This window comes from Balaenoptera physalus, assembly GCF_965194825.1.
Source record: "Balaenoptera physalus genome assembly, chromosome: 4".
Taxonomy (NCBI): domain Eukaryota; kingdom Metazoa; phylum Chordata; class Mammalia; order Artiodactyla; family Balaenopteridae; genus Balaenoptera; species Balaenoptera physalus.
In genome coordinates this window covers 71347689-71373556 of record NC_138891.1, presented here as the reverse complement: position 1 = coordinate 71373556, position 25868 = coordinate 71347689, and the positions used below count along the sequence as shown (strand labels likewise).

Sequence of the window (25868 nt, the reverse complement as noted above, 5' to 3'; positions counted from 1 at the left end):
CCAGCACCTTAGACACATGACACCTTAGGTTTGTTATTTAACATTTCAGGACCTCAGTTTCTCTATTTGTAAAATAGGCCTAGTAAAAGCACTTGTTCTTTCTTGGGTTGGTGTGAGGATGAAGTGAGATTACATACGTAAAAACCATTTACAAACTGTAAAATGCATCATCAAAGATAATTTTGATTGTGTATGTGTTTTTGATATAGCAACATCACAAGCTTGCTGTACAAAAGGGCTTGCAATAGCCTAGATGCACCCACGTATAATGGCCCTGCTCATCTGGATGCTGTGTCCTTCCCTTATTATCCAGGGGGCCTGGCACTTCCTTCCAGGACAGGAGACATGGGGAAGATGCCCTATAACTAGGAATCCCCAGCACTCATATGTGCTCAAGCAGGTCACCTCTCCTAGTTGCACGTGATCAGCTTTGAACTGGACGTACAGCAGAAAGATTAAAAAGGCATCGGTGGCTCAGGGAGCTGCATTCCATCACCCTGCCTCTTTCTTTGGCTCTTTGAAAGTCTATTAAACCTTTCTCCCATTTCACTGCCCTCTGCAACTAATCAGAGCTATTGAAACCAGCTTCAATCTTGTCTTTTTCATCTTGATTTCAACCTTAATTTTTAATTACCTGCTCTTGTGCATCATTTTAAATGGATTTGCGATGCCAGAGACTCTCCAAATAAATGAGGTGCTAAATTAGTCTTTAGGTAATTAGATAAGAACCCGATTATTTCAAACACTTTTACTATGTGAGTCTTAGATAAAAATAAGCTTTGAGAGTCAATAGTTTTAAAGTCTGCTGTAAGGTTATTTGCATTAAAATGACACCTTAAGAAAGATATTATTTGAATTATATTATAATAGCTGGACAGTAAAGATTTCTCAGTACGAAAGACTGGATGACTCTTCCCTGAAAATGTGCTGCATACCTGTTTTCCATGTAATTAAAAAATCAGTACTTGGTATTTATCATCAGTCTTACACTGGTAAGATTACAGATCATTATCCCAGATACTGATTAGGTAGTCATTTTTTAACATTAAAAAAAAAATAGTAACGTGATGTACTGACTGAAAGTCTTCAGCACCTAGTTTATTTTCTGTTCCCCTCCTCTTATTAAGCACCTCTAAGAGTGAGATTTTTCCAAAAGATAAGAGTAATTACATTTCTATTTTATAATTTAAAAGTGCCATTTTATTCATTATTCATCTACTTCTGAATTTTAACCAATATCTGTAGCGATGCCACATTTCTATGCAAATAACGTGATTTATATTCACTGGTGTTTTGAATTCAGATGCTCCTCATGATTTTCGTAGTTTTTATCTTTATTATAATTGCATATACATTTTTCCTTCACTGTCACTGTATGTCACATGTTGCCAAAGACTCACAATGTTCAGAGAAGAACTTTGTGATGATTGGCTATTAGACCTGACTCCGGGCATTTCATTTCAATGTTTTAATGGGGAACATTTCCCCTTCAGTTTCACCTAAAGATGTCAGTGGTAGGGGCTTTAGTTTAAAAACTTAGAAATCCCCCAAATCAGCCATGCAAATGGCATCTTGGGTCCACCAACCCACCAGCATACTCATCAGATACCAGCATTTGTGTTCATGTTTCCTGGATCCCTTACTTCCTCCCCTCCCTCCTCTTCTGCAACCTGGTCTCTCCAAGCCCAGGCTACACACATTGGCACCACTTTCTAAGGGAATCAGACAGTTTGTTTTGTCTATGCTCTTACTCATAAAATTTCTTCTGATATTCCCTATCTCCCCCATTCATTCATTCACTTATTCATTCAACAAGTATTTATTGAGTACCTGTCAAGTACCAGACATTGTTATAGGCACTGGGAATACAGCTATGAACAAAACAGATGGAAATCCTTCTTACAGACGGACATTCTGGATAGGACTCAACTGATAGACACTTGTACACACTCATACACACATTCTCTCTACAGTAAATATAGACAGTAGGTGTTCTATCTCTACTTATTAAAACCTACTCATTCTTCAGCCATACACCACCTTTTCTATTAAATCTTTGTTGATCCATTCTCTGCCCCAATACCGGAGGGAATTAATTGCCTGTCCTTCCTTCTCTCCTAGCTCTGTATTTGCCAGCTCTGACTGCTGTAATGCTTTCTGCAGTCTGCCTTCTATTAAAATGCTATTTGCTCTACATTTTATAAAACAGCATCTCATCGATTATATTATTTACTTCTCATAACAACCCTAGGAAATGGCATTATCATTTTTATTTTACAGATGAGGATACAGAGAGGACAATAACTTTGCAGCCTAGTAAATGTCAGCCAGCATTTCCCTCTCCCTTCCTTTCTGTCTCTTTCCCTTCCTCCTTCCTTCATAAATTTGATGAGCACATGTTGTATGCCAGCCACAGTGCTATCTCATGGACAGCGCAGGGGGCAGGGAGTATAACAGTAAAATCAGGGTTCTTGACTCCACAGAGTTAGTCAAATCAACTACACAAAAAAATGCAAAAATCCAACTGTTATAAGTGGTACTTAGGAAAGCTTCGTGGTTATTGTATGATTATAGACAAGGGATTTGATCAAGTCAAGAAAACCAGGAAAGGCTTTCCTGAGCCATCAGAGGATGATTAGAGAACAGATGTGTGGACACAGCGGGGGGGTGGGGGGAGTTGGGGGGTGTGGGCGGGGAGAGGGTGTGGGATGAATTGGGAGATTGGGATTGACATATGTGCACGTCCATGTGTAAAACAGATAGCTAGTGGGAACCTGCTCTATAGCCCAGGGAGCTCAGCTTGGTGCTCTGTGGTGACCTAGGTGGGTGGGATGGGGGGGAGTGGGGTGGCAGGGAGGTCCAAGAGGGAGGGGATATATGTATACACATAGCTGATTCACTTCATTGTACAGCAGAAAGTAACACAACATTATAAAGCAACTAGACCCCAATATAAAAAAAAAAGTTGATGGTGGCTGGTGGAGAGGAGCATATGGGGAATGGTCCAGGTAAAGGGGGTAGTGTGGACAAAGAACTTGAACCTGTCTTCTGACTCTCTAAGCCCAGCACTTTCCCCCACTATGCTACATTCCTTTTTATAGCTTTTTCTCCTATTACACTAGAAGCTTTTTGCAGACAGTTGTCATGGCTTTTCATTCCCCACAGCACTTAGCATGTGTCCACAGTGAGTGTTCAATAATTATTTAATTCAATTAAATAAATGAATTAAATCTGTAATAAATGGTCTCATGGTTTCTACCAACACTTTATCACAAAGACCCTAAGGTGAAAAGTCACGATTGAGAATGTAAGAGAAGATAGTATGATTCTTTTAGGTACTCATTCCTTCTTCTGAATCTTATTCCCCCATACCCCCCCCTTTTTTTTCCTAATATGTTTATTTATTTATTTATTTATTTATTTTTGGCTGTGTTGCGTCTTCATTGCTGCGCACGGGCTTTCTGTAGTTGTGGTGAGCCGGGGCTACTCTTTGTTGCACTGTGCAGGCTTCTCATTGTGGTGGCTTCTCTTGTTGGGGAGCACGGGCTCTAAGCCCATGGGCTTCAGTAGTTGTGGCACATGAGCTCAGTAGTTGTGGCTCACTGGCTCTAGAGCAGGCTCAGTAGTTGTGGTGCACAGGCTTAGTTGCTCCACGGCATGTGGGATCTTCCTAGACCAGGGATTGAACCCGTGTCCCCTGCATTGGCAAGCGGATTCTTATCCACTGCACCACCACAGAAGTCCCCGCCCATCCCTCATTTTAAACCATTTTTTTGTTAGGCATTCAGTCGGAAATCCCTGAGATTCTATGAGCTGGCTTCTCACAGATGATTTTTTTTTTTAAGACAAATAGTTCTGAGGCCGTTATCTATTGTAAAACAGGGCTATTTCTATTGTGATTTATAGTTTGCAAAGCTTTTGCATATATATTGTCTCATTTGGTCCTTACTAATAGAGATTATTTTCCCCCCATTTTACATTGGAGACATGAAGAAGTTAAAAGAAATGCTCATGGTGTTACAGCTGTAAGCAGTGAAAACAAAATTTACGCTGAATTGTTCAGGATTTTTTTCTTTTTTTTTTAACATCTTTATTGGAGTATAATTGCTTTACAATGTTGTGTTAGTTTCTGCTGTATAACAAAGCGAGTCAGCTACATGTATACATATATCCCCATATCCCCTCTCTCTTGCGTCTCCCTCCCACCCTCCCTATCCCACCACTCTAGGTGGTCACAAAACACTGAGCTGATCTCCCCGTGCTATGCGGCTGCTTTCCACTAGCCATCTATTTTACATTTGGTAATGTATATATGTCCATGCCACTCTGTCACTTCGTCCCAGCTTACGCTTCTCCCTCCCCGTGTCCTCAAGTCCATTCTCTACCTCTGCGTCTTTATTCCTGTCCTGCCCCTAGGTTCTTCAGAACCATGTTTTTTTCTTTTTTTAGATTCCATATATATATGTTAGCATATGGTATTTGTTTTTCTCTTTCTGACTTACTTCACTCTGTATGACAGACTCTAGGTCCATCCACCTCACTACAAATTCGTTTCTTTTTATGGCTGAGTGATATTCCATTGTATATATGTGCCACATCTTCTTTATCCATTCATCTGTTGATGGACCCTTAGGTTACTTCCATGTCCTGGCTATTGTATATAGAGCTATAATGAACATTTTGGTACAAGACTCTTTTTGAATTATGGTTTTCTCAGGGTATATGCCCAGTAATGGGATTGCTGGGTCATAATGTAGTTCTTTTTTTAGTTCTTTGAGGAACCTCCATACTGTTCTCCATAGTGGCTGTATCAATTTACATTCCCACCAACAGTGCAAGAGGGTTCCCTTTTCTCCACACCCTCTCCAGCATTTATTGTTTGTAGATTTTTTGATGATGGCTATTCTTACTGGAGTGAGGTGATACCTCATTGTAGTTTTGATTTGCATTTCCCTAATGATTAGTGATGTTGAGCATCCCTTCACGTGTTTTTTAGCAATCTGTGTCTCTTCTTTGGAGAAATGTCTATTTGCGTCTTCTGGCCATTTTTGGATTGGGTTGTTTGTTATTTGATATTGAGCTGCATGAACTGCTTGTATATTTTGGAGATTAATCCTTTGTCAGTTGCTTCATTTGTAAATATTTTCTCCCATTCTAAGGGTTGTCTTTTCGTCTTGTTTATGGTTTCCTTTGCTCTGCAAAAGCTTTTAAGTTTCATTAGGCCCCATTTGTTTATTTGTGTTTTTATTTCCATTTCTCTAGGAGGTGGGTCAAAAAGGATCTTGCTGTGATTTATATCATGAAGTGTTCTGCCTATGTTTTCCTCTAAGAGTTTTATAGTGCCTGACCTTACATTTAAGTCTTTAATCCATTTTGAGTTTATTTTTTGTGTATGGCATTAGGAAATGTTCTAATTTCATTCTTTTACATGTAGCTGTCCAGTTTTCCCAGTGCCACTTATTGAAGAGGCTGTCTTTTCTCCATTGTATATTCTTGCCTCCTTTATCAAAGATAAGGTGACCAAATGTGCGTGGGTTTATCTCTGGGCTTTCTATCCTGTTCCATTGATCTATATTTCTGTTTTTGTGCCAGTACCATATTGTCTTGATTATTGTAGCTTTGTAGTATAGTCTGAAGCCAGGGAGCCTGATTCCTCCAGCTCCATTTTTCTTTCTCAAGATAGCTTTGGCTATTCGGGGTCTTTTGTGTTCCATAAAATTCGTGAAATTTTTTGTTTTAGTTCTGTGAAAAAAGCCATTGGTAGTTTGAAAGGGATTGCATTGAATCTGTAGATTACTTTAGGTAGTATAGTCATTTTCATGATGTTGATTCTTCCAATCCAAAAACATGGTATATCTCTCCATCTGTTTGTATAGTCCTTAATTTCTTTCATCAGTGTCTTACAATTTTCTGCATACAGGTCTTTTGTCTCCTTAGGTAGGTTCATTCCTAGGTATTCTATTCTTTTTGTTGCAATGGTAAATGGGGGTGTTTCCTTAATTTCTCCTTCAGATTTTTTATCATTAGTGTATAGGAATGCAAGAGATTTCTGTGCATTAATTTTGTATCCTGCTACATTACCAAATTCATTGTTTAGCTCTAGTGGTTTTCTGGTAGCATCTTTAGGATTCTCTATGTATAGTACCATGTCATCTGCAAACAGTAACAGTTTTACTTCTTTTCCGATTTTGATTCTTTTTATTTCTTTTACTTCTCTGATTTCTGTGGCTAAAACATCCAAAACTATGTGGAATAATAGTGGCGAGAGTGGACATCCTTATCTTGTTCCTGATCTTAGAGGAAATGATTTCAGTTTTTCACCAGTGAGAACGATGTTGGCTGTGGGTTTGTCATATATGGCCTTTATTATGTTGAGGTAAGTTCCCTCTCTGCCTACTTTCTTGAGAGTTTTTATCATAAATGGGTGTTGAATTTTGTCAAATGCTTTTTCTGCATCTATTGAGATTATCATATGGTTTTTATCCTTCAGTTTGTTAATATGGTGTATTACATTGATTGATTTGCATATATTGAAGAATCCTTGCATTCCTGGGATAAACCCCACTTGATCATGGTGTATGATCCTTTTAATGTGCTGTTGGATTCTGTTTGCTAGTATTTTGTTGAGGATTTTTGCATCTATATTCATCAGTGATACTGGTCTGTAATTTTCTTTTTTGTATTATCTTTGTCTGGTTTTGGTATCAGGGTGATGGTGGCCTTGTAGAATGAGTTTGGAAGTGTTCTTCCCTCTGCTATATTTTGGAAGAGTTTGAGAAGGATAGATGTTAGCTCTTATCTAATTGTTTGATAGAATTTGCCTGTGAAGCCATCTGGTCCTGGGTTTTTGTTTGTTGGAAGATTTTTAATCACAGTTTCAATTTCAGTGCTTGTGATTAGGCTGTTTATATTTTCTATTTCTTCCTGGTTTAGTCTCAGAACATTGTGCTTTTCTAAGAATTTGTCCATTTCTTCTAGGTTGTCCATTTTATTAGCATATAGTTGCTTGTAGTAATCTCTCATGATCCTTTGTATTTCTGCAGTGTCAGTTGTTACTTCTCCTTTTTCATTTTTAATTCTATTGATCTGAGTCTTCTTCCTTTTTTTCTTGATGAGTTTGGCTAATGGTTTGTCAGTTTGGTTTATCTTCTCAAAGACCCAGCTTTTAGTTTTATTGATCTTTGCTCTCATTTCTTCCATTTCTTTTTCATTTATTTCTGATCTGATCTTTATGGTTTCTTTCCTTCTGCCAACTTTGGGGGGTTTCTTGTTCTTCTTTCTCTAATTGCTTTAGGTGTAAGGTTAAGTTGTTTAATTGAGATGTTTCTTGTTTCTTGAAGTAAGATTGTATTGCTATAAACTTCCCTCTTAGAACTGCTTTTGCTACATCCCATAGGTTTTGGGTCATTATGTTTTCATTGTCATTTATTGTTAGGTATTGTTTGATGTTCTCTTTGATTTCTTCAGTGATCTCTTGGTTATTTATTAATGTATTGTTTAGCCTCCATGTGTTTGTATTTTTTACAGATTTTTCCTGTAATTGATATCTAGGCTCATACCATTGTGGTCCAAAAAGATACTTGATACTATTTCAATTTCCTTAAATTTACCAGGGCTTGATTTGTGACCCAAGATACGATCTATCCTGGGCAATGTTCCATGAGCACTTGAGAAGAAGTGTATTCTGTTGTTTTTGGATGGAATGTCTTATAAATATCAATTAAGTCCATCTTGTTGAATGTGTCATTTAAAGCTTGTGTTTCCTTATTTATTTTCATTTTGGATGATCTGTCCATTGGTGAAAGTGGGGTGTTAAAGTCCCCTACTATTATTGTGTTACTGTCGATTTCCCCTTTTATGGCTGTTAGCATTTGCCTTATGTATTGAAGTACTCCTATGTTGGGTGCATAAATATTTACAATTGTTATATCTTCTTCTTGGATTGATCCTTTGATCATTATGTAATGTCCTTCTTCGTCTCTTGTAATAGTCCTTATTTTAAAGTCTATTTTGTCTGATATGAGAACTGCTACTCCAGATTTCTTTTGATTTCCATTTGCATGGAATATCTTTTTCTATCCCCTCACTTTCAGTCTGTATGTGTCCCTAGGTCTGAAGTGGGTCTCTTGTAGACAGCATATATACAGGTCTTGTTTTTGTATCCATTCAGCCAGTCTATGTCTTTTGGTTGGGGCATTTAATCCATTTACATTTAAGGTAATTATCCATATGTATGTTCTTATTACCATTTTCTTAATTGTTTTGGGTTTGTACTCTGTAATGGCCTATATGGGAAAAGAATCTACAAAAGAGTGGATATATGTTTACATATAACTGATTCACTTTGCTCTACACCTTAAACTTACACAACATTGTAAATCAACTATACTCCAATAAAAATTTAAAAGAAAAGAATAACAACTGATCATATAGGCTCTTTTAAATCTGCTTTGCTGGAACTTTTCGAAAGGAATATCAGATTGAACTTTTAAAAGGTCTTTCAAGCCAGGAAAGTCAAATAATGACTTGCCATCAGACATTGACTGCAAAACGTACAGATTTGGGTAAATTCCTCTCTTCTTGAGGTCCCCAAACTATCTTGAGGTTCCTGCACCTGCCAGGGACTGACCTTCCTTACTCACCTGGTAAGACTTCTGGAAGCCCTGTAGGCATGGTACTAGGTAAATATTTCCAAGAGTCATTTTTGGCTCCATAAAGTCAATCTTAGTGCTTTAAAGCTGTCTGGTCATACCTAGTCAATGCATGCCTCTGTCAAATATGACATTTCAGTCAAAGCCTTGATAATATAACCAATGTTTCCAATTGTGTCCTGTTATAAGGAGAACAGATTCTTATTGAACTTATGCAAGTAACTATATTGCCATGAAAATGAGAATACTCACTAAGAGTTTCCAAATTCTGGAGGGATCAGGTAGGGAGAAAAAGAGAAATGTTCTATCTTTGTTTACAAAGTTATCATTTATCAAATTGCTGCAAGTCATAGATAGCTTGAGAGAAAAGTTTTCCTTAAATCTGGAAAAGCAAAACATAAAAGAACCAGCAATGTTTTAAACAAAAATTATAATCATCCTGATCAGTTCATTCAGTCCTGTGGAATTAATTCTTGATCTTTTGTTAGCAGTTTTATGAAGCCAACTGTTTCTTCATTAGTGTTCTGTAAATTCTTACCCAATTCAGTAGTATGGTCTGAGAGTTTATCAGAAAACTGTACTCTAGAGAAAGTATCAGAGGCCTTTCTGTGAATCTCTGTAAGGATGAAACATATTTGTAAAAGCATCAAAGTAAAACAATAACTGTCTATAAATGACAAAAGAGTTAAAATGTAAAATAGATAGCTAGTGGGAAGCAAACACATAGCATAGGGAGATCAGCTCGGTGATTTGTGATCACCTAGAGGGGTGGGATACAGAGGGCGTGAGGGAAACACAAGAGGGAGTGGATATGAGGGTATATATATACATATAGCTGATTCACTTTGTTATACAGCAGAAACTAACACACCATTGTAAAGCAATTATACTCCAATAAAGATGTTAAAAAGAAAAATGCATGGTTAAAGTGCTGATTACAGTGCAATTGACAAGGAAATTAAGTTATTTCTGTGACATACACCATTTTAAGATAATAACTAGGATTATGATTGATAACATTATGGCAGGACAAGCAGAATTCCAGAAATTTCATAGTTTCTATAACACTTATAAACATATACCTATACAGACACAACATAAGCAGGCTTAGTATTACTTCTTTTTTTGACAATGCCTCCCGTGTGATTTAACATGTCAAATAAGTGTAATTAGTTTAACATCTCCCTTTTTATAAGGAGAGAGGACAAATCTCTGAGATATTTCAGGGGCCTTCTGAAACATCTCATATCTCAAAGTTAGATCTAAGTTAAAAAGACTTCATTTAGAATTTGATTTTGGGAAGTTTGTCAAAAATATCAAATTTTTGTTTTTAAACACTTGGTCAAATAGGATCATAAGTCACTGTGAAATAATGCTTAGTTATTCATTTAAACAAAATAAGAATTAAATACTTCATAGGTAAATATAAATGTTATATAGTTGTAAATAGTCTTAGCTACAAAATATAGAATCTTTGTTTTTCTAGACAGATTACATTAAGGTAAAGAAATCTTTGTTTACAATTCTCATTAAGACCAGACCATTAATCTCAAAACACTTTGTCCTTTTAACAGAAAACCAAATTTTGTACCAGCTTACTTTTTATATTAAAATTTATTCATTCTAACCTTAGCCAGTCCTGATGGCACATAAAATTCCTCTCTAAAGACTCTTTTTTTCCACAAATTTTCTACAGCTTTCTATGTCTGTTTTAATTTCCCCCTTTTTTTCTTTCGCATTTAGAAGTAACCAGCTTTAGGACAAAATTACTTTCTTTTCCCTTAACAAAATGTATTTCAATTTTTTGTACCTTTAAAAATTTTTTTCCTTGAATATGAAAATGTTTTCCTTATTAATGTTAATAGTTTAAATTACGTATATTAACTAGAATTTTTAAGCTTTAGAAACCTTAATTTTTAGTAAAAACTAAGAAATAAGCAATTATGAACTGTCTTTTCCAGTAGTATTCTATAGATTGGCAAACTTATAATTACTTTTTATAATTTTTAAAAACTTGTGCTTTCTTATAGAAAATATTTCAGTGTGGTACCAAAAATATTTACTAATAGTCCCAAATATCTTTTGTTTCTCTGTAAAAGGAAGCCTATATTCAGTAATTAATGTTTCAGTACCTTATTTTGTTTGGAAATGATTTAGATATTTAATAAATTTCCATCATTTAACTTAATCTAGCAAAACTCTAAAGTTTCCAAAAAGGTTTGGGGGAACTATTTTGAGATAGACACATCATAAAACATAACTATTCTTAAAGAGTTCACCTAAAAACTCCTATTCATTTACATTTATTTAATGTACGTATGAAAGTATCATACTGAATTATTTTTATTGCTGACAAATTTTGTAACAGCTATAACAAACTTATTTGACTTTTAGTAAACCTAGGTACAATAAAAGTATTATACTTAATGTTGATGACTAAAGGCATGTCTGCATTAATTAAATCAATGAACTTTAACTTTAATACTGAATATTTCCCAGCTCTCTTGAACCTGAAATTCATTTGGGTTACCACTATATTTCTGAGAATTTATTTTATTTAAGAGCTTGATTTTTTTAAGCCAATTAAATAGAGCTCTTTTACAAATTAATTTTGGTAATACCATCCAAAAGTAGACGCATACTACATCTATAAGGTACATACATGGGCGTACATACATCCAGATAGTCACAGACAGAGTCTCATAGTTTTAGTTTTAAAGCTTTAGTCATGAATCAGGTACAATAAAAAAAACTCACTAGTTTATAAATAACAGTTGGAATAAATTACATCTGCTTGCTCAGATGGCTAAAGTCTTTTATTATGTGTGGAGAAGACATCAGCTTTGCATTTGCCTTTGGCAAGCAATTTTAAGGAGGTTATTTGGACAAGAGAGTCCTTCTAGCAATTTGAATTAAAAGGCCTCTTTTTTTTTTTTTTTTTTTCAGTCTTAGGAATTGGAGATGTCTAGATGAGGTAAAACATTTATATTTCAAAGGTACAGGGAGAGAAATACAAGCTCCTCCTAGAAGGACTTTTGTCCCCTTAGGGTCAGAATTTAAAAAAAAAAAAATTTTTTTTTTTCAAAAAATGTTTTTTCAAAATGGCCATAATAATCATAGACCTTTTCATCAGGCCCCTGGAATTGTTGTTGCCTTCTGTGGGGATCAATCTTGCTGTTATAAAAAGAAAGCTCAAAAAAAAAAGCTCAAAAAAAAAAAAGAAAGCTCAGAAAGAGATGGATGGCAAGGAGGAGAGCATTGCAGTGGACATTCAGAGGAACAGGAAGGAGTAGAGGGAGAGAGAGAGAGAGAGGGTTTAAGAGTAAAAGAGACAGAGAGACAGAGAGGGAGAGAGCTCTCAGAAGCCTCAGAGGAATTTCCAGTTCTGAAATCCTTTGAGATAATTGAGTTAGTTTCTCTGAGGGAAGCGATAGTGGATTCATTATTATGTTTTTCTGTGTCCTCAAAAATACCAGTTGAGATACGCTTCTATTCTTGCCTTACATCCTTTTTTTAATTGACTGCCCAGACAAACTAATTTAGGAATTTCAAAGGAGCCCCATGTTGGCCAATTTTATTGTAAATCATCCCAGGTAATTGTAGCCCAGCAAGACAAATACTTGCAGGACTAAGGCCCATAGTTCTTATACATAAAACCAGCAGAAGTTTTATGAAGAAGGAGGCGGTCCTTAGAGAGTGAACTTCTCATATTCCAAAAGTAATTATTTACCAGGAAAAAAAAAGAAAAGTAAAACAAAATCCAAAGAACAGAAGCCGGTAGCCCAAACAAAACAGGAAGTGAAATCCTGAAGGCCACTTGAACAAAACAGAGAAGGTGGGGAGTGAGATCTTGGAGGACAGTAGCTGGTAACAGAGGACACCCTGTCTCCTACCAAGGTGGGAGGTTTCAGTACAGAGGACTTCCAACCAAATTCTGGGACCACTAAGGAGACAATAGAGCTGGACTCTTGCAGGTACCTTACTCAGATCCAAGATGTATCCATCCGCAATGTATCCATCCCCCAAAAAAGAAATTTCTTTTTTCTTTCTCCTAATCAGTATTAGGAAAATACTGATTTCCTAATACCTCTTTGGAACTTCGCAATGGGTAACATTTTCTTTTTAAGGCAAGCTCAGAAGTACTACATGTTGTGGAATGAACTCCTACATAAGAGTCAGTGACTCCCCTGGAGGTCCAGTGGTTAAGACTCCTTGCTTCCACTGCAGGAGGCACGGGTGTGATTTCTACAGGGAACTAAGATCCCGCTGGCTGTGTGGCAAAGAGGAAAAAAAGGGGTGGGGGATAAGTCATAGAATTGGCCTCAACTTGAAGTGACCACTGCAATGCTTTTAAATTTCAAGAGATGAGGTGCTTATAGCAAGGTTGGAAGAAGATAAGCAAGGTCACTCACTTGATTCAATGTAAGAGTTAGTCTGGCATTTTCAGGTTCAGAAAGTGGAGGTCCACAGGAAATAAAAAATGCCCAGGTTTGCTTCTCTATTTTTCTGTCCAGGTCAAACCCAAGTCTTCTGTATACATTCCATTCTTTGAAATCCACTCGAGTTATTTTAAATCTTACTCTTTTAGAGTTCAAGGACTGGTCTGGTTAATTCTCTTGGTAAAGGGGAGGTAAAGAGGAGACTTGAGGTGTTAAAATGTCTAGATTTGCCAGGCAAACAATTTGGATTATCTGCATTACAAAGCAATTATTTAAAGTGGTAGGTCTTCTGGTGCATTTAAGTGTTTTATAGATCATTAACTGCTTGAGAGAGCTGGGAAACAGACTGAAGTGGAAATAGCTGTTTCTAGGTAAATACACTTCTTTCCCAGAAAGGAAAATAGACTCTTAGAGATTCTAAAGTTTCCTTAAAGGGAAAAGAAGTTCCTAGTTACAGAAAAATCTCAGGAAAAACATACTGTGGAAATGAGGTACAGAGCTACACCCAACCAATATTTGTCACACCCAGCTATGGGCCAGACCTCGGACCAGGTCATGCACATTATGCATTTAATTCTTCAAGCATCCATGAAATGCGTATCATCATCCCCACTTCCTGGATAAAGAAAATTAGGTTCAGAGAGTTGCAATGATTTTTCAATTTGGTTTGGAGCTGAGATTTGAACTCACAAAGGAGCCCATGTTCTTTCCATACTGGACAACACCAAGCTAAAAACGGAGAGAAGTTGATGAGGTCACCCACAGTGACCACTTCACAGTGACACATTTTCCCTCCCTTTCTTTTTTTTAAAAAATTTATTTATTAGTTTATTTATTTATTTTTGACTGCATTGGGTCTTTGTTGCTGCATGCAGGCTTCTCATTGCAGTGGCTTCTCTTGTTGCAGAGCAAGGGCTCTAGGCACACGAGCTTCAGTAGTTGTGGCACACGGGCTCAGTAGTTGTGGCTCACAGGCTTAGTTGCTCCATGGCAGCTAATGTGGGATCTTCCCAGACCAGGGATCAAACCCACGTCCCCTGCATTGGCAGGCGTATTCTTAACCATTGCCCCACCAGGGAAGTCCCTCCCTCCCTTTCTTTGCCGTCTTTTCCCCCTTAAAAAGTTGGATGAATTTCTTTTTTTTAATTAAAAAAATTTTAAATTATATACTTTTTAAAGGTTACTTTTCATTTATAGTTATTAAAATATGCATGATTTTACAGAGTCTTTAACAGAGTGGTAAACAAGAGAAAAGTCAGTGATACTACCTTATTCTAAGAAAAATGTCTCACTGTGGCATCTTTATTTAGCCTGTAGATTTCTACTTTACATTATACAGAATTATGAGTTAAAAGACCCCAGAGGTAGAGGCGATGACAGGAATGGAGCAAATATATCCAAGCACCTTCAATTTAGCCATGCTACAGACTGTAATAAGATGAATTCCAGCCTTTAATACTCGCCTAGTCTAAAGCATGCAGTTGGTGCATTGGATTAACACTGGCCTGTGGGAGCTGGGGAGTTTCAATGTTCCAATTTGCTTTTCCCTTTTTAGGGATTACAGTCTAGAGGTCTGTTTGCTTTCACACTGGGCCAAAGGGTGACAGCTTGATTTTGGGAATCAGATTTTCTGTTGCTAGGAGATCAGAGATTCTGAGCAACTGGATGCTATTTGTTACAGAGTCTAGAATTCAAGGTGATATTTATTTATTTATCTATTTATTAACATTTTATTTATTTATTTATTTAATTTTATTTTTGGCTGTGCCGTGTGTTAGTTGCAGCATGCAGGATCTTCGTTGAAGAATGCAGGATCTTTCCTTGCAGTGTATGAGCTCTTCGCTGCAGCGCACAAGTTTCTCTCTAGTTGTGGCATGCTGGTTTTCACTCTCTAGTTATGGCACGTGGGCTCCAGGGCGCATGGGCTCTGTAGATTTGCAGCACGTGGCTCTCTCGTTGAGGCGTGCAAGCTCAGTATTTGTGACGTGGGCTTAGTTGCCCCGTGGCATGTGGGATCTTAGTTCCCCAACCAGGGATTGAACCCATGTCCCCTGTATTGGAAGGCAGATTCTTTACCATTGGAACACCAGGGAAGTCCCTCAAGGTGATTTTTATACATGAGTCACAAACACCGTGGGGACGACTTGTTGAAACAAAGAGGAAGGAGCCAAGGTATAGCGTGGGAAAACCTGACCTCAGGTCTCTGTTCCCTCCTGCTCCCCATACCAGACCGGCTTGGGCAATTCTAAGCCTTGTTGATGAAGAGTTTTCTCATCTGCAAAATGGATAGCATAGTTTTGACTTTGAAGAATTGTGAGCCTAAAATAGGAAAACTGACACAAAAAGTGTTTATAAACTGCGAAGCAATCATTTGAAAATTAGTAGTTAATATTATTTTGCTTCATTTAAGAGGACCAAGAGGAGCTTATCTTCCTTATTGTTCTTACTTGGTGGCCTGAGGTCTCTGGTCCTGATGCCATTTTTATAATTTGTGTTCCTATTTACCTACAAATTATGTGTTTTCTTACCAAGTTTTTCATTGAAACTTTGTTCTTTGGCAATTCTAGTTCAGGCTGGATATAAAAGTGGCAGTCCAGTCAAATTGTATTGTTGAACAGAATGTAGAATAGAGCAGAGGGTAAGATGGGACTCTGGAAGGGCTGGGGGATGAGGGCATCAAATCCCTGCTCTAATGTTTACCAACCGCGACTTAGTTTCCTCACTTGTAGAATGGGGATGGTAATGAACAGTAACTACCTTATAGGGTTTTAAAACTTTAAATGAAAGAATACACATGTGGCATTATGTGCCTAGAACATAATAAGTGCTAAACAAATATTAACTGTTTTTATTACCGTTATTATTAGAACTCAAAATTGTTCTCATAACAGAGACCACATGACCTTTTGATGTGGTCAAAGGCAAAGCTGTATAATGCTGAGCTATGTCAAGGTGTGTTCTAGGGAGTTGTTGGCACATTCCACAGTATCTAGAACATGGCCACAAGTTCAGTGGCTTAGTCATTGGAAATGTAGCCATCTTTGGTCATTCTTAGGCTTTGAAGGTAACTCCATGCAAATTTGATTTGATTTAATTTAGTCATCTTTTCAAAAAATACGGTAATAGCCAATTTTACTGGCTTTTAAAATTAATTCATTAACTTCCAAATTTCTACTAAGGTTTTTTTCCCCTTCCCCTCCTCGCTCTCCCACCCCTCCTTCCCTCTCTTTTTCTGTTCTTTCCATATCCTCCTTCACTTTCCCTCCTTTCCTCTCCCTTTCCCTCCCCTCCCTTCCTCTCCCTTTCCCTCCCCTCCCTACTTCCTTTGCTTTGCTTTCCCCTCTCCTCTCCCTTTTCTCACTGCTCTCTCCCTCTCCCTCTCTCTCTCTCAGAATCTGTGCCAGGCCTGGCTGGAGCACAGACATTCATCAAACATGATCCCTACCCACAGTCCAAGAGGAATGATAAGGTGAGGGGGCAAAGGGCAATGCCATGAGGTGAGAATCTCAAATACCCTGATGGTTTAGAGGACAGATCACCCAGAGAAATTAGGGAGATTCCCATGACATGAACTTTGAGCCAGATCCTGAAGGATGGTTAAGATCTAGCCCCATGAGGTTGGCTTTTTCTCTCACCACCGTGTGTCCGCTTGGATTTTTCTCCCTCTTTCTTAGCTCTATAGTTCTTCCAGGCTGCTTTGTAGCAATTTGAGTCTAAAGCATCACCCGCCACTGGAACCCAAAGGTCTAGGAGGAGCTTCAAGCTGTGATAAGACTCCCAATGGATTCATCTGAGGTTAACCCAACCTGGACCCTGGAGTCTCCTCAAACTTCCATTGATGAAAATTCCCAGGCAATTCCAGTTGCCTCTCAACCTATGTCTGAAGTGTTAATAAAGAACCTCAGTAACCTGACGCCCAACCCTAGTATCAAACTGCCATTCATTCTACCAGAATGTCTGCCTCAACCAACTGGGCGGTTACTTGGTGAAACCATACCCTATAGGAGAGGGGTGAGGACCGTGTTAACTGATCGGAGAGATAAGATGGAACAATCAGTTTTTCAATTGATTCAATCTATTAAAAAACGCTGCGGCAAAGGAGTTCCTTGGTCTAACTCTCAAAGAGAACCATGGCAGAATGATGTTGAGACTCAGTCAAGAGGGCAAAGATTTAGAAGTAGCTGTCGTTTTTGCCGGTTTCATAGAGATCCTTCTGAGGATAATTATGAGAATTATTACAACAATAAGTATTACAGTAATTATGACATGGAGTCGAAGGAGCCATAAACCTTATTCTTGTACTATTTTTTCTTCCTGGTAATTTTAGGATCATTGTGAAGCTTGGGAAGGATTGTGTACCAATATTTCGATCACCTGTATTACAAGTTCTGTGATGTCCTTTTTTCTTGCATCTCTTTTCTACCTTAATACAGTAACTTATAAGGAATCTATGTAGCTTGCATTTGAATGACTTGAATATATTTTAGTTCCACTTTGTGAAACAAATTAACTTGTGTGGAAGGAAAGGGAAGAAAACGTTGGGTGGCTTGACCACAGCATTGTTAGAACAGCGTGTTGAATTGTAATAAAAATTTTTGATGCGTTGTTTCAATTTTCAGTAGCAAATAAATGTGTTTATAGAGGATTTTATTAAAATTTGAGACTTATTTGAGTACCTTTAAAAAAATTCTTGTTATTTTAGACTTGTTTTTGCTGGCTATGTATTAACTGAATAATACTTATCCCTATCATATTCCTAGGGTGTAAATATCTGGCATTCTATATTTTGTGATTTGTCCTGTTGGGAAGGAATTTTATACATTTGGGTAAGGTTAGAAAACAAGGGCACAGATATTTGCACATATTAACCTCTTGGAAGAAGTTATCAGTTGGTCTTGGTTGGAAGGAATTGAAAGAATGATAGTGGTATATAATACTAAGGGAAGATGTAGCCCCAATGGTGATTTAGTTCAGTTATTTTCTTTCATAACCTAAGTGTACACAGACCTGGATTTCTTTGTGGGATAAAAGAGATACATAAAACTCATCTTCTGCCCTCCAACTATCTTTTGTTCGCTTTAAAAATATATTAAAGGGGCTTCCCTGGTGGCGCAGTGGTTGAGAATCTGCCTGCCAATGCAGGGGACACGGGTTCAAGCCCTTGTCTGGGAAGATCCCACATGCCATGGAGCAGCTGGGCCCGTGAGCCACAACTACTGAGCCTGTGCGTCTGGAGCCTGTGCTCCTCAACAAGAGAGGCCACGACAGTGAGAGGCCCACACACCGCGATGAAGAGTGGCCCCCGCTCGCCACAATTAGAGAAAGCCCTCGCACAGAAACGAAGACCCAACACAGCCATAAATAAATAAATAAATAAATAAATAAATAAATAAATAAATAAATAAAATTAAAAAAATAATAATAATTAAAAAAAGATGGTAACTTAAAAAAAAAATATATATATATATATATAAAAGAATTGGGTACATGGGACTTCCCTGGCAGTCCAGTGGTTAGGACTCCTGCTCTTTCACTGCCCAGGGCCTGGGTTTGATCCCTGATTGGGGAACTAAGATCCCACAAGCTGCGTGGTGTGGCCAAAAAAAAGAGAATCCAGTTGCAAAGCAACTAGAGACCTGGTGGTATTCAGAATGAAGCAGAAATAGCCCAAACCTGGACGACTGTGCAAACAAATGGCAAAGAAGTTCAACAGTGATGTAAAAAGGGATATTAAATATTAATATCCACCAAAGTAGGGCTTCAGAGGTTGTCCTACTTAGAACTACTCAAACCATCATGGTCTACAGCATGGGTGAATGTGGGTGGTCTTGAGGTTTTGTTAAACTTGCAAGCTGTTCCTAGAGGCAAGGCCGTCTTGACTGCTGTATGCATTTGAAAATCATTGACTAGTGAAAAAACTTATTTGTTGTAATCATGTTAAATTTATTAAAAAAAAAAAGATCTAGCCCCATGAAGACTTAAAGAGAGGAGAGAAGGATGCGCATTCCAGGCTGAGGAAGCAGCAGGAGCAAAGGCATGGAGGTGGGCCTCTCCTGAGGAGAATCAATGTAAGAGATTAGCTACAACTACTAACCCTTCTCACTACCTTTTGCAGAGTCAGCTCAGACACTCTTCATGGCAAAAGTGGGTGTGGTGGAGACAATCCCTGGTTCTGACCTACATTCCCACGCATCAAATTGTTTCCCAGGCTTGACTTCCCTGGCCATTCTTCCTTGCTCCCAAGGTTTACCAGACATCCGAGTGGAATTTATGTGTGACATTTACCCATTCAGATAGTAAACTCTTATTATCACATCAGTCTCTAAGGGACCATTGTGGTACCTGTTACTCAATCCAGCGCTGCTCCCTCTAGTTTTATTTTGTGTTGGAGTCATCAATGAACTGCAAAGGGAAGCAGCTTCAATTAGGGTCACGCATGAAGATACCTTCCTCAATGCTACCTGTGCTAACATCTTGACAATTACCCTTGGACATGCTCAGTTCATATTTTCAGTATTTTTCCCATCCATTCATCAGACTTTCACTGAGCAGATCAAAATTCCCCATGTGGATGGGATATAAGGGACAGTAAAACATGGTCCTTACCTTCAAGATAGTCTAGAAGAACTAAGAGAATGCAAGGCAGAAGGTAATTGGGAACACAAGGGAAGGACAGTGACAATCTTTCAAAATTAGTATAGTGACAGTCCCCCAAACCACACCCCCCCCAACCCAAGAGGGTGTTAAAGAGGTTGTTCTGGAAGAGATGGAATTGTTAAGCCTCAAAACATGGGAATGGTCCTGTTGACCTGGTCTCCTAACCCTTGAGACCTACAGAAACACTTTGGAATGCTTGCTTTTTTTTTTTCTTCCCCTGTGAAATTTGTATCTGGTCGTAGCCCCATGGTTGGAGGGTAATAGGGAAAACTAGCTCTTACCTGATCATCTGCCTCATGACTCTTGAGCGTTGTTGTGTGTGCCAGTATTCACATCCTGATTCCTCAGTAAGTGATGGCAAGACTTTTCCCCTCAAGGCGCTAGATCTACCAGATTTCAAAGGCATAGGACTCTGTCAAGAATGTTTAACTCTGTAAACATACAGAATTATATTAAAATGATGTTTTTCAGGTTGAATTTTAGACTGATGACCTCTCTTAACTTCACGGGGGTTTCGGTGTTTATTTCCTCAGGATGAATTCCAAACTTACTCTTGGAAAAAGGTAGTGTGGATCTGCCTGTCAGCATTGAACAGTGCATTTCAGCTCATTCCTGACCACCCTCTCATCACAGATGAGGAATATATCATAAATAGAGCCATAAGAAAGCCAGACCTAAAGGTAAGTACACTTACGGCTCCTGCAGGTGCTAAAGAAATTTAATCATTTTTCCCTCCAAGTACAAGATTAAATTTATATATAGCCAAAACTTTAGAATAACAATAAATGGAATATAACCCTTAAAAATTGTGAATCACTATATTGTACACCTGAAATTATATAATATTGTACAGCTACTATACTTCAATACAAAAAGATTAAATTCAGTTCCTCCACTGTGCCAATCTTCTTTTTTATCTACTTGTAAGCTTTTTTATTTCAATTTTATTTTATTTATTTATTTTTTATATAACAGGTTCTTATTAGTTATCTATTTTATACATATTAGTGTATATATGTCAATCTCAATCTCCCAATTCATCCCACCCCCCCCACCCCCACACACACAACTTTCCCCCCTTGGTGTCCATATATTTTTTCTCTACATCTGTGTCTCTATTTCTGCCTTGCAAACCGCTTCATCTGTACCATTTTTCTAGATTCCACATATATGCGTTAATATACAATATTTGTTTTTCTCTTTCTGACTTACTTCACTCTGTATGACAGTCTCTAGATCCATCCACATCTCTACAAATGACCCAATTTCATTCCTTTTTATGGCTGAGTAATATTCCACTGTATACATGTACCACATCTTCTTTATCCATTCTGTCGTTGGGCATTTAGGTTGCTTCCATGACCTGGCTATTGTAAATAGTGCTGCAATAAACACTGGAGTGCATGTGACTTTTTGAATTATGGTTTTCCCTGGGTATATGCCCAGTAGTGGGATTGCTGGGTCATATGGTAATTCTATTTTTAGTTTTTTAAGGAACCTCCATACTGTTCTCCATAGTAGCTGTATCAATTTACATTCCCACCAACAGTGCACGAGGGTTCCCTTTTCTCCACACCCTCTCCAGCATTTGTTTGTAGATTTTCTGATGATGCCCATTCTAACCGGTGTGAGGGGATACCTCATTGTAGTTTTGATTTGCATTTCTCTAATAACCAGTGATGCTGAGCAGCTTTTCATGTGCCTTTTGGCCATCTGTATATCTTCTTTGGAGAGATGTCTGTTTAGATCTTCTGCCCATTTTTTGATTGGGTTGTTTGTTTTTTTAATATTGAGCTGCATGAACTGTTTATATATTTTGGAGATTAATCCTTTGTCCATTGATTCATTTGCAAATATTTTCTCCCATTCTGAGGGTTGTCTTTTTGTCTTGTTTATAGTTTCCTTTGTTGTGCAAAAGCTTTTAAATTTCATTAGGTCCAATTTTTTTATTTTTGTTTTTATTTCCATTACTCTAGGAGGGGGGTCAAAAAAGATCTTGCTGTGATTTATGTCAAAGAGTGTTCTTCTTATGTTTTCCTGTAAGAGTTTTATAGTGCCTGGCCTCACATTTAGGTCTTTAATCCATTTTGAGTTTATTTTTGTGTATGGTGTTAGGGAGTGTTCTAATTTCATTCTTTTACATGTAGCTGTCCAGTTTTCCCAGAACCACTTATTGAAGAGAATGTCTTTTCTCTATTGTATATCCTTGCCTCCTTTATCCACTATCAGATTAGTTAACCATATATGCGTGGGTTTATCTCTGGGATTTCTGTCCTGTTCCATTGATCTATATTTCTGTTTTTTGTGCCAGTTCCATATTGTCTTCATTACTGTAAGTTTGTAGTATAGTCTGAAGTCAGGGAATCTGATTCCTCCAGCTCTGTTTTTTTCCCTTAAGATTGTTTTGGCTATTTGAGGTCTTTTGTGTCTCCATGTAAATTTTAAGATTTTTTTGTTCTAGTTCTGTAAAAAATGCCATTGGTAATTTGATAGGGATTGCATAGAATCTGTAGATTGCTTTGGGTAGTATAGTCATTTTCACAATATTGATTCTTCCAATCCAAGAACATGGTATATCTCTCAATCTGTTTCTGTCATCTTTGATTTCTTTCATCAGTGTCTTATAGTTTTCTGAGTACAGGTCTTTTACCTCCTTAGGTAGGTTTATTCCCAGGTATTTTATTCTTTTTTTTTGCAGTGGTGAATGGGATTGTTTCCTTAATTTCTCTTTCTAATCACTCGTTGTTAGTGTATAGAAATGCAAGAGATTTCTGTGCATTAATTTTGTAGCCTGCAACTTTACCAAATTCATTGATTATCTCTAGCAGTTTTCTGTTGTCATCTTTAGGATTATCTATGTATAGTATCATGTCATCTGCGAACAGTGACAGTTTTACTTCTTCTTTTCCATTTGTTTTCCTTTTATTTCTTTTTCTTCTCTGATTGCCATGGCTAGGACTTCCAAAACTATGTGAATAATAGTGGTGAGAATGGACATCCTTGTCTTGTTCCTGATCTTAGAGGAAATGCTTTCAGTCTTTCACCACTGAGAATGACGTTTGCTGTGGGTTTGTTGTATATGGCCTTTATTATGTTGAGGCAGGTTCCCTCTACGACTACTTTCTGGAGAGTTTTTTTCATAAATGGGTGTTGAATTTTGTCAAAAGCTTTTTCTGCATCTATTGAGATGATCATATGGTTTTTATTCTTCAACTTGTTAATATGGTGTATCACATTGATTGATTTGCATATTTTGAAGAATCCTTGCATCCCTGGGATAAATCTCACTTGAACATGGTATATGATCCCTTTTAATGTGCTGTTGGATTCTATTTGCTAGTATTTTGTTGAGGATTTTTACATCTATATTCATCAGTGATACTGGTCTGTAATTTTCTTTTTTGTATTGTCTTTGTCTGGTTTTGGTATCAGGGTGATGGTGGCCTTGTAGAATGAGTTTGGGAGTGTTCCTTCCTCTGCAATTTTTTGTAAGAGTTTTGAGAAGGATGGGTTTTAGCTCTTCTCTAAATGTTTGATAGAATTCAACTGTGGAGCCATCTGGTCCTGGACTTTTGTTTGTTGGAAGATTTTTAATCACAGTTTCAATTTCATTACTTGTGATTGGTCTGTTCATATTTTCTATTTCTTCTAGGTTCAGTCTTGGAAGCTTATACCTTTCTAAGAATTTGTCCATTCCTTCTAGGTTGCCCATTTTATTGGCATAAAGTTGCTTGTAGTAGTCTCTTATGATACTTTGTATTTCTGTAGTGTCCATTGTAACTTCTCCTTTTTCATTTCTAATTTTATTGATTTGAGTCCTCTCCCTCTTTTTCTTGATGAGTCTGGCTAAAGATTTATCAATTTTGTTTATCTTTGCAAAGAACCGGCTTTTAGTTTTATTGATCTTTGCTATTGTTTTCTTTGTCTCTATTTCATTTATTTCTGCTCTGATCTTTATGATTTCTTTCCTTTTACTAACTTGGGTTTTGTTTGTTCTTCTTTCTTTAGTTCTTTTAGGTGTAAGTTTGGATTGTTTACTTGAGATGTTTCTTGTTTCTTGAGGTAGGATTGTATTGCTATAAACTTCCCTGTTAGAACTGCTTTGCTGCATTACATAGGTTTTGGATTGTCATGTTTTCATTGTCACTTTTCTCTAGGTATTGTTTGATTCCCTCTTTGATTTCTTCAGTGATCTCTTGGTTATTTAGTAACATATTGTGTAGCCTCCATGTGTTTGTGTTTTTTACATTTTTTCCCCTGTAATTTATTTCTAATCTCATAGCATTGTGGTTGGAAAAGATGCTTGATATGATTTCAATTTTCTTAAATTTACCAAGGCTTGATTTGTGACCCAAGATGTGATCTATCCTGGAGAATGTTCTGTGTGCACTTGAGAAGAAAGTGTAATCTGCTGTTTTTGGATGGAATGTCCTGTAGATATCAATGAAATCTATCTGGTCTATTGTGTCATTTAAAACTTTTGTTTCCTTATTAATTTTCTGTCTGGATGATCTGTCCATTGGTGTACGTGAAGTGTTAAAGTCCCCCACTATTTTTGTGTTACTGTCAATTTCCTCTTTTATAGCTGTTAGCCTTTTCCTTATGTGTTGAGGGGCTCCTATGTTATATATTTATAATTGTTATATCTTCTTCTTGGATTGATCCTCCACTGTGCCAATCTTTAACTGACAGTATAGGACATTATGAAGAACATGGATTTTGGAGCCAGACAGAGCTCAATTCAAATTTCAGCTTCATCCCTCAAAAATGTGCAGCCTTGGGTCAATTACTAAACTCTGCTGAGCCTCAATTTTCTCATGTATAAAATGATGATATTGCCTACCTCTAATATTAATTGATAAAATTCAGTAAATTAAGAAATACAAAGATCAGTATGGTGGCAGGTATATAGTAGATGCTCAGTGCATACTAACTGTTAGTAGCATCATGCCCTATATTATAATCTATGCAACAGGGCTTGTCTTATGGTAAAGGTAACCCCCTCAAAAATATTCTAGTAAGTTTATGTTTGTAAAATGATCTTATCATTCAAATGTATTTGGTTTACTCCTTTCCCATCATATTAAATTAGTATTACTTGGATTATGACTAGTTAACATTCATACTAAAAACATATTTTATAACACAGACTGCTTTCTCTTCAATCTATATATGTGTAGACGGCTGTTTAAATTGGTTTTATGAGCTCAAGGTCAATTTTTTAAAATAATAAAATTCAATTGCTGAGCAGTTTCTCTTCTGTCAATTGTTATGACCCAGTTGTCTTAACTGCCAAAATAAACAAAATCAAAGGAGATGAAGCACCCAACCAACAGATTGCTTAATTTTTTTAGATGGCCATTCACCTGAGGATAGACAAACCAAATCAGCCTATGGACATGGCCTCAGAATATTATTGACCTCCACCATATTTAATTGCATCAAACAAATAAGTGGACAGACAAATGGAGAAATGTTCAAATAAACAAACAAAATGTGAGGAGAGGGCAGGGGTCTTGAAATGGAAAGTTCTGGCACCCAGGCTTGATATCTTTGTTTACCAGCATACAACATAGGAAGTTTGGTTGGTTACTGCCTCCCGGGGTCTTGAGTTTCTTATTTATAAAATAAGAGTAGTAATGCCTTCTCTGCCTGTTTCTCAGGGCTGTCGTGAAACTAAAATGAAAAGAAGAATAATAAGGTGATTTGTGAGTGGTAATGAGCTATATTCATATAAAGGACTGAAACTTTTATTAAAATTGGAAGATATGTCACAGGTTTAGCCACAGCAACAATGATGACAATGACAGCAATAACACAATAGCAAAATGATAACCGTTCAGGACCACATAGGGGGAGTTTGGAGACTGCAGCAAATGTAGGCTAAGAGGAGACTCCAAGGGCTATTTTGTAGGATTACACACAAAAGTGAAACCCATGGCTTAACCTGTTAAACAGGATGCTCTTACAACTTGTTCCAACAAGAAATGAAGGGTGGGATGCCTGAGGTTGAAACAATTTCTGGTTCTGAGCAGAAAGATGAAAATCACCCCACAGCTGATCCTTGATTTCCTAATTACTGTTTCTTGGTCTGAAGTTCCAGGCAATGGGCAAATAAACT

General features: G+C 37.3%; 1 protein-coding gene and 1 pseudogene across 11 annotated transcripts in view; both read left to right on the top strand.

Moving 5' to 3' along the window:
* The window catches only part of ATP13A4 (ATPase 13A4), a 139034-nt gene that overhangs the window by 38296 nt on the left and 74870 nt on the right, over positions 1–25868 (top strand). For all 10 annotated transcript variants that reach the window (XM_082461432.1, XM_082461434.1, XM_082461430.1 and 7 more), the window contains exon 3: positions 20281–20427. In XM_082461432.1, coding sequence (XP_082317558.1) covers positions 20281–20427 — 147 coding nt within the window. The remainder of the gene's footprint in view (positions 1–20280; positions 20428–25868) is intronic.
* On the top strand, positions 15193–18179 carry LOC309660652 (developmental pluripotency-associated protein 3 pseudogene; annotated as a pseudogene). Its single transcript, XR_014268364.1, has 2 exons — positions 15193–16559; positions 16765–18179. The product of XR_014268364.1 is annotated as a developmental pluripotency-associated protein 3 pseudogene (transcript).